This window comes from Vicia villosa, linkage group LG1 (assembly GCF_029867415.1).
Source record: "Vicia villosa cultivar HV-30 ecotype Madison, WI linkage group LG1, Vvil1.0, whole genome shotgun sequence".
NCBI lineage: Eukaryota > Viridiplantae > Streptophyta > Magnoliopsida > Fabales > Fabaceae > Vicia > Vicia villosa.
The window spans coordinates 244,748,319-244,758,884 of record NC_081180.1 but is presented as its reverse complement, the minus strand read 5'-3'; the positions used below and the strand labels follow the sequence as shown (position 1 = coordinate 244,758,884).

General features: G+C 34.6%; 1 protein-coding gene across 1 annotated transcript; it reads right to left on the bottom strand.

Annotated features, from left to right (window-relative positions):
• Positions 1 to 10,248: 10,248 nt before the first annotated feature.
• LOC131598272 (uncharacterized) lies at positions 10,249 to 10,566 on the bottom strand. Its single transcript, XM_058870889.1, has one exon. The coding sequence runs from the start codon at positions 10,564 to 10,566 to the stop codon at positions 10,249 to 10,251; it is 318 nt and encodes a 105-aa protein (XP_058726872.1).

The window sequence follows — 10,566 nt, the reverse complement described above, 5'->3', positions numbered from 1 at the left end:
CCCTGCTTTCTCTTTGGAACCATTTTCAGTTTTAAATATTCAAGGAACACACAAATAGATTTTTTAGATATGAATCTATTTTCTCTGTAACTTTTGTAGATTTAGATCTAAATTGATCAGTCACTGATGAAGAATAAAAAAAATAGTAGGAAGCAAAAAAAATTGAAAAATGGAACAAAAATGACTAAAGAAGCCTTGTACAAGTTCCAAAAAATAAGAAAATTCATTAAAGGACATTCCAAATCGTCATTCCGAAAACATATCTCATTCCGTAATAATCAATTAGACCACGAAGTTTCAAGCCAAACAACTGATAGAGGGGTATAATAGTATTTATATTAAGTATAGTTATTGTTAGAAGGGTAATAATAGAACTTATATTATTAGTATGGTTATTGGGCTTTTAGTAGTGTGGGCTTTTAGGTTATTATTATCCATTAAGAGTGTTATATAATGTAGTCTCATAGAGACATTTGGGATGAATAAAAAGAAATCAAAGTTTATTTTATCTTTTATTTTTCTAGCTTAGTTTTATTTGTCTTATGGTTTTAGAGTTTTTACTAGCTTTGTTAGGGTTCTTGAATTTGCATCCTAACAATTGGTGTTTTCATTCTTGCACTCAATCTCTCCCATGGAGCATTCCAACTTCAACCCCCCCCCCCATTTCATCAATGGAGCATTCCTTTAACATATCTCATAAACCCCTCTCTTACACCAACTATCAATCCCTCATTTCCAACTATCCAATTAATAATTAAACTATATTAATTTCAATTCAACTATTATATTTCTATTCCATTATTTTCCAATTCTATAACAAAACCCATTATTTCACTATCAATGGTTTACTCACAACAAACATAAAAATCTAATACACATAGATTATCAATTGCACACAACTTATCACATTTATATCATCACATTCCAACAAATCATCAAATACCCAAAATTGCAACATAGAAGAACATGGATATCAAAGTATAGAATTAAACCCACTATAACATACTATCATACAACCCTTTAGCATGAAAGAACCCCACCCTTACCTTGGTAAATATGAACTCTTTCACCATAGCTCTAAGCTTTTCTCCAAAATAAATCCTTCAAACATAATTTGGAGACACACCTAAAAACCAGTTCGGAAATCAGCTTATCAGACGAACTTAAAATCCTCAAAATCAAAATCGCTCCGGTCAGAACTTACCTCTATGAGTCAGGAACGTTGTGTCAAAACCACGCGACGATCCAACGGTTGGATTGAGAGATACATCCGTTTTGCTAAGGTGACTCAATGCTGAAACTTGCTGCGAAAATGAGGTTTCTTCTAGCTTTTCTCTTCCACCATTGTTCTCTTCCCTTTTGCCTCTTTTCTCTTCTTCCTTTTTTTCCCCCAAATGAAAATATTAACCTCTAAAACCCTAACCTTCTCTTACTATCTCACTTATGTCAATTGGGCTTGACCCACCAATCCATCCATTATGTTTCTATCACTTAGGCTCATTTAGTTATATCTCTCTAATAACTCAATTGAGTCAAATACAAACACTCACATAATTAAATACTTAAATAATTATTATATCACATAATAACTAAATAAATAAGTAATTATTAAAAACACCAAATAATATAATTACTAATATAATTAATAAAAATATTAATAAAAATCGGGATGTTACAACGACAACTCCCATGTCTTCTCTAGCAAAACTATCAGATTTGAAACAACCTCCGACGACATCTCCGACATTGTTACCAGAACCACCAGATCCGCCACCATTCGGTCAAACAAAAGATGAATCCTTGAAGTCTAAAGTGGTATCTTCTTTCCTTGACAACTTTTTAAATAATACACCCGTTATTGTTGCAGAAAAACCAGGAAAAAAATCAGCAAAATTTTTGGTTCAGCCAAATATGTCTTCATCAGCAAAACAACCAAAAAAAGAAAGGTTCATGTTTATCGTTGATTTCGTTATTTCCATTGCTGCCGAAACCATTGGAATAAATAGAAGCATCATATATGTTGTGCAAAAAACAAACTAAGAAACTCAATATGTATGATGGAGAGACAGATTCCCCACCGGAGCCACCACCAACAATGATCTCTAATCAAACTCTAGTACTGTTGCCACCCTTGAAGCCACCATTAAAAAATCATGACATAATCCTTAATCCATTCCTTGAGTTGTTGCGAAAACCCCCTGATTTCAGTTTCGGAGCCACACCTACGCCATTTTCGAAATGGGCATATCTACACTCTCCGGCAACCACACCCTTATTGTTCGGACAGCTTCCGCCATTGAAACCGACAAACTCACTCGTATTGGAACCTTTGATAAAGTATGTAATGATATGGGTTGAAAATGAATGGATTTGGATCTATTGGAATGAGGGATCACTTGAGACGAGTAATATTGAAGAAGATTGGGAAAATAATTAGGAGAAGGTTTTTGATGAAGCTATTACATATAAAATTATGGATGCTAGAAAGAAAATTCACTCTATGAAATTAGATGTGGATAGTCATGCTAATAACAATCCAGTCTCTCACCAAAATACTAATTCACTAGATTCACACTGGCCATTGGATGACACGTTAGTGGGGCTAAATGACTTTGGAGCGTTGGATTTCCAACAACTCTTTTTTAAATCATCATTGAGAGACACGTGTCCTCCCATTTTACTTTCAAAAATTGAGTTCACTCTCCAAAATCTGAAAAACACGTCCTCACTAGTCATTCTATCACCTTCTTTTTCTGAAAAATCACATTATTCCCTATCTTTTAATGGATCCCATATTTTCATTGAAAAGGACAAGACTTTGTCATCCAACACATGGCCTACTCCACACACAAAAATTAAGTTTCAAGGTTGTACAACCTTTGGGTCACGTCACCATCACTTTTCCACTTTTCTTCCAACAATTTTCCATGCAATCCTCACCCATTAATTTAATATCAGCAACTCCACCAAAGTTCATTCCAATTTTTCCTCTCTCATCACAAACCAAACAAATTCCTTCACAATCAAAATCGGACTCCTCTTAGTACCATCCAATATATGAAATTAATGACTTTATACCATATATTTTGAAGAGGCAAAAAAAAACTTATATTTAGTGTTATTTTAGAACCTTGAGGACAAGGTTCAAGTGAACCCGGCGACAATGATAGAGGGGTATAATAGTATTTATATTAAGCATAGTTATTGTTAGAAGGGTAATAATAGAACTTATATTATTAGTATGGTTATTGGGCTTTTAGTAGTGTGGGCTTTTAGGTTATTATTATCCATTAAGAGTGTTATATAATGTAGTCTCATAGAGACATTTGGGATGAATAAAAAGAAATCAAAGTTTATTTTATCTTTTATTTTTCTAGCTTAGTTTTATTTGTCTTATGGTTTTAGAGTTTTTACTAGCTTTGTTAGGGTTCTTGAATTTGCATCCTAACAATTGGTGTTTTCATTCTTGCACTCAATCTCTCCCATGGAGCATTCCAACTTCAACCCCCCCCCCCCCCCATTTCATCAATGGAGCATTCCTTTAACATATCCCATAAACCCCTCTCTTACACCAACTATCAATCCCTCATTTCCATCTTTCCCATGGGAAATTTTTACACCTTGTTACACTCATGTTGCATCTTCATCACCTAATTTGTATTTAAATCATGGATATTCACCACATTTGCATAACCCTATCTACCAACAAAAAATGCCCAATCATGTCAATACTCCTTACCAGAACTACACCCACCATTCATACATTCCAATCCCAGTCAATAATCCTCATCAGTATCACACCGACCATTCACCCACTCCAATTCCAGAACAAAATCAACCATTCACTCAACAACAAACTCAAACTTATCCAAATGATTTTTAAGAACTTTTTCAAAAGTTGCATCTAGCAGTAGAAAAATATAAGAACGAAAAGAGAGCTATTGACGAGAAATATCAAGCCTCTTTTCGATCTTTCAAGCAAAGATCTCAAATAATTTCTCAAAACTGCAAAGAAAATCAAAAAATTATTGTTGACGCTGCACCAGAAAAACGAGTTGCTGAGGAAGAAACTGAGATCACAATCATCACTTTAGAAAAGAAATTGTTTCAGATGACATTTTTGGTGTCTTCTCCGACAACACTTTCGGTGTCTTCTCCGACAACACTTTCGGTGACGTTGCTGGCTCCGACAAAAACCCCGGTGTCTTCTCCGGCGACATTCTCAACTCCGACCACAGTCTCGACGTCTCTGATATCTCCTATGTCACTTTTGACGACTGTAACACCCCAAATTCTACCCAAAAATATCATGCGAGAAATCAGAGTATTTTAAAAACTATCAACAAGCATTTGGGATATCACATTTACTTCCTATAAACAACTCATAAACAGATACATAGCACTTTAATCTCAGAGAAGCACAAAACAACTTATAACAGCTCTTAGACAAACCAACTTCATTTTAATATGCAGCGGAATCATAACATTCGAATTTATAAACAAATCATCTTATTTAATCGGAAACAACTTCAAACATCATAGTACTTCTCATTATCCAATTTGGAACTCAACAACTAAAACATGAACAACATAGAAACAACAATATAGACAACCCCCGAGTGCTACGTATCAGAGCGACACACCAACCAGATACGATGAATCTACAAACTTCCACAGTTATACTTGAGTACCTGCCCATTTCCCATGGTAGGGGAAACATCAGCAGAAGGGGTGAGATATCAAACATTATAAAGGAAAGTATGATAATACATATAGCAAAGATAAAATCATACACAATTCACCACTTCTCAATATAAGCAATTTGCATCACAACAATAATGTTAACTATCAACTATAACAATGTATTCAAGTTTACAAGTATGTCATTCAAGCACATAATAACATATACTTCATAATCACAACGTAAATTAATACAACTATCAACAATGGCAAAACATGGTTCATATATTCCACATATATACATATATCATTAATACACACACACACACACACACATATATATATATATATATATATATATATATATATATATATATATTTGCATTCGCATCATATACGTTTCATTTACATATATCACCAAAATCATGTATCAAACATCACCAAATTTAATTATCACATCTCATGCACACATAACAATCACCTAATCACATAATTACATATATTCAAACATCACATAACTCCAATGTAACTCAATGCAAGACATGTGACTCTATGCATGTGGTACCCAATATGGACCCAAAGTTCCACCGCTTCCGATTCATATAGAATCTAGCCACGCTTCAGATCCGGACAAGACCAAAGCCACCAAATGTAAACATATAGTTTACCGCTTTCCGATTCACTCTAGAATCCAAGCCACGCTTGTGTTTCAAAGCAATTCCATCTATGTTTCAAGGCACACTATGATATGAATGTATGTACAATCTCACAAATATATGCAATTAAGATCATCTCTACAATCTTAACTTTCCACATATCACAATAATTCAACTCTATGAATTATCCACCAATTGTACACAACATTCACAACACACACATCATTCACATATGAGAGGCCAATTAATCAATTACGATTCACACAATCCAATTAACACTAGTAATCATACTATCTCATGTTAATTCTCATTTTTGTCAATTATACATAAACACACATTTTCAACATCAAGCAATTAGTCATTAGAATTAATGCTAACCAACTAACCATAAAGAATCAATATCAAAACAACATCATTGGCATGACAATATATATTTCTCAACATACATATTCAAGCCAAAACACAATTACAAACAATTTCTCAAAATACCGTAATTTACCGATAAACCGAATAATTGGTCCAAGTCCAAGTATATTCCAATCACATAGACTTATTGGAATCAATTCAACTAATAATTTAACTATCCAATTAATAATTAAACTATATTAATTTCAATTCAACTATTATATTTCTATTCCATTATTTTCCAATTCTATAACAAAACCTATTATTTCACTATCAATGGTTTACTCACAACAAACATAACAATCTAATACACATAGATTATCAATTGCACACAACTTATCACATTTATATCATCACATTCCAACAAATCATCAAATACCCAAAATTGCAACATAGAAGAACATGGATATCAAAGTATAGAATTAAACCCACTATAACATACTATCATACAACCCTTTAGCATGAAAGAACCCCACCCTTACCTAGGTAAATATGAACTCTTTCACCATAGCTCTAAGCTTTTCTCCAAAATAAATCCTTCAAACATAATTTGGAGACACACCTAAAAACCAGTTCGGAAATCAGCTTATCAGACGAACTTAAAATCCTCAAAATCAAAATCGCTCCGGTCAGAACTTACCTCTATGAGTCAGGAACGTTGTGTCAAAACCACGCGACGATCCAACGGTTGGATTGAGAGATACATCTGTTTTGCTAAGGTGACTCAATGCTGAAACTTGCTGCGAAAATGAGGTTTCTTCTAGCTTTTCTCTTCCACCATTGTTCTCTTCCCTTTTGCCTCTTTTCTCTTCTTCCTTTTTTTCCCCCAAATGAAAATATTAACCTCTAAAACCCTAACCTTCTCTTACTATCTCACTTATGTCAATTGGGCTTGACCCACCAATCCATCCATTATGTTTCTATCACTTAGGCCCATTTAGTTATATCTCTCTAATAACTCAATTGAGTCAAATACAAACACTCACATAATTAAATACTTAAATAATTATTATATCACATAATAACTAAATAAATAAGTAATTATTAAAAACACGAAATAATATAATTACTAATATAATTAATAAAAATATTAATAAAAATCGGGATGTTACAACGACAACTCCCATGTCTTCTCTAGCAAAACTATCAGATTTGAAACAACCTCCGACGACATCTCCGACATTATTACCAGAACCACCAGATCCGCCACCATTCGGTCAAACAAAAGATGAATCCTTGAAGTCTAAAGTGGTATCTTCTTTCCTTGACAACTTTTTAAATAATACACCCGTTATTGTTGCAGAAAAACCAGGAAAAAAATCAGCAAAATTTTTGGTTCAGCCAAATATGTCTTCATCAGCAAAACAACCAAAAAAAGAAAGGTTCATGTTTATCGTTGATTTCGTTCTTTCCATTGCTGCCGAAACCATTGGAATAAATAGAAGCATCATATATGTTGTGCAAAAAACAAACTAAGAAACTCAATATGTATGATGGAGAGACAGATTCCCCACCGGAGCCACCACCAACAATGATCTCTAATCAAACTCTAGTACTGTTGCCACCCTTGAAGCCACCATTAAAAAATCATGACATAATCCTTAATCCATTCCTTGAGTTGTTGCGAAAACCCCCTGATTTCAGTTTCGGAGCCACACCTACGCCATTTTCGAAATGGGCATATCTACACTCTCCGGCAACCACACCCTTATTGTTCGGACAGCTTCCGCCATTGAAACCGACAAACTCACTCGTATTGGAACCTTTGATAAAGTATGTAATGATATGGGTTGAAAATGAATGGATTTGGATCTATTGGAATGATGGATCACTTGAGACGAGTAATATTGAAGAAGATTGGGAAAATAATTAGGAGAAGGTTTTTGATGAAGCTATTACATATAAAATTATGGATGCTAGAAAGAAAATTCACTCTATGAAATTAGATGTGGATAGTCATGCTAATAACAATCCAGTCTCTCACCAAAATACTAATTCACTAGATTCACACTGGCCATTGGATGACACGTTAGTGGGGCTAAATGACTTTGGAGCGTTGGATTTCCAACAACTCTTTTTTAAATCATCATTGAGAGACACGTGTCCTCCCATTTTACTTTCAAAAATTGAGTTCACTCTCCAAAATCTGAAAAACACGTCCTCACTAGTCATTCTATCACCTTCTTTTTCTGAAAAATCACATTATTCCCTATCTTTTAATGGATCCCATATTTTCATTGAAAAGGACAAGACTTTGTCATCCAACACATGGCCTACTCCACACACAAAAATTAAGTTTCAAGGTTGTACAACCTTTGGGTCACGTCACCATCACTTTTCCACTTTTCTTCCAACAATTTTCCATGCAATCCTCACCCATTAATTTAATATCAGCAACTCCACCAAAGTTCATTCCAATTTTTCCTCTCTCATCACAAACCAAACAAATTCCTTCACAATCAAAATCGGACTCCTCTTAGTACCATCCAATATATGAAATTAATGACTTTATACCATATATTTTGAAGAGGCAAAAAAAACTTGTATTTAGTGTTATTTTAGAACCTTGAGGACAAGGTTCAAGTGAACCCGGCGACAATGATAGAGGGGTATAATAGTATTTATATTAAGCATAGTTATTGTTAGAAGGGTAATAATAGAACTTATATTATTAGTATGGTTATTGGGCTTTTAGTAGTGTGGGCTTTTAGGTTATTATTATCCATTAAGAGTGTTATATAATGTAGTCTCATAGAGACATTTGGGATGAATAAAAAGAAATCAAAGTTTATTTTATCTTTTATTTTTCTAGCTTAGTTTTATTTGTCTTATAGTTTTAGAGCTTTTACTAGCTTTGTTATGGTTCTTGAATTTACATCCTAACAACAACTTTCAGTTTGCCCTCCATAACTTTCTTTCCTTTACAAAAAAAAAAAAACCACCAATCCATAAAACTCGATAGACACTCCTCCACTATACCAACCGGTTTGCCAATCCAAAAAGAAATTTTGTTCCAAATAATCTTCACCACTTCTCAATTAAAAAAAGAATGATCCCTACTCTCAATATTTATATTAGTAAAAAATACACTTTAAAGAGTTTAAAGGAAATACAATATCTCTAAGCTTCAAAAGATCCTTTGTTGGACGTCTATTCACAAAAAATCTCCAACTAAAAGCCTAAAACTTAAAAGGGACCTCCAACTTCCAAACCTTACCCAACGCCACATTATTCCTATTACGTGGACCAAAAGGAATATGATATCTTGTATAAAAGTCGTAGCAAGATGAAACTGAAAAAACACCGGCCGGTTCCACGAACCAGAAAACCTTATCATGATCGGACACCCCCACACTAACACCCCCTAACTTCAAAATGAGCAAAGAAAGCCTCGACCGAATCTCCGAAGACAACAAAACCTCTTTGATGCCAAAATCGCCCCAACACCACACTTCATTGCGCCAACCCCCCATACCTGCCACCGACACTTTTTGCAAACAAGACAACGAGTAAAGATCCAGAAACTCCTCTCTCAAGCTAGACTCCTCCAACCAAATAGCTTTCCAAAAAGGATTATTATAACCTTTACCCAACTCAAACTTACAAAAAGCCACCATTCGATCCTTATAGGATGAAACACCAATCTTGATAATATCATTCCACCAAGTAGATTGAGAAAGTGAAACACAAAACGCCTTCATAAAAATATATTTGAATCTATATACAAATATTTGAATCAACAATATATTTTTGCCTGTAAATATTAGACCAAAGTCATGTTTTATCTTAAACTAATTTATTCATCAATTATACAAAGTATATATAATTTTGCTTTTTATATAGATATAAATTAAATTATTTCTTTTATGTTTTAAGTTAAATTATAATTATTAATTTAATGATAGAATTTTTATCCTGTGAACTTAGCTAGTTGTACTTTCTCTAAATTATAATTTAAAATTACTTAATTAGCAAAGTAGTAGAGTACATAGTGTAACACCCTTCTAAATTCAATGATTATTTTAATAAATAATTGCACATAATTCATCAAATTGGTGTCACATACATAATCAAAATAAAATGCAAAAATATAATCAAAATACAAATATCAATAAAATCATAGGCATCACTACTGTGTGTGTCAGACAACATCCTCCTCCTCTAACTTGGCTCTGGCCCCGCCTCTGCGTCCACCATGTTGTCTGCTGGCTACTCTGTCTCTATCGTCAAGTGCCCCATCAGTTCTGGCACAATGTCAACGGTACAAAAATGTCCCATCTGTTATCATAATGATACCATCGGGTATACGCTTGTGATCAAACCCCTCAAGGAAGAAACCATCGGCAATGCCTGCCCGCGCCATATTAAGTATCTCACGATAGCAAAGAAGAACATCGCCAATGTGGTCCAACTGAGACTGATGAGTCTGCAAGATCTCCTCATGGGCTGGCCTGGGCGGTGATCCCACTGCAGTGGGGATCATGTAGGGGTGTGACACCGTGAAGTACTAAGTGATGTACTCGTCGGTGCAACTCCAATTTTTCTCTGATCTGGTCGCCCGAGCCTCATCAGGAACCATGTGATGCTCCCAGTCTGCAAAGACCTCATCTATCTGCCAACGAGTCATCAAGAAAGGAACGAAGACAAGAGGACCGTGAGGTATCATCTGACAATAGCCGAACTGTCGCATGACGCGTTCCGAAAGATAACGAATAGTGACGGTCGAATTGACAGCCAACCATCCAGAATATAGGGTAACGTCATCCCACGGAACCGTCTCACGGTGAGCAGCATAGCAGTCGTATCGGATGTCCTCGAAAACCAT

What these genes read in the sequence shown, in the direction of transcription:
- LOC131598272 (XM_058870889.1), bottom strand. Translation starts at nt 10,566, where the DNA reads ATGGTTTTCGAGGACATCCGATACGACTGCTATGCTGCTCACCGTGAG.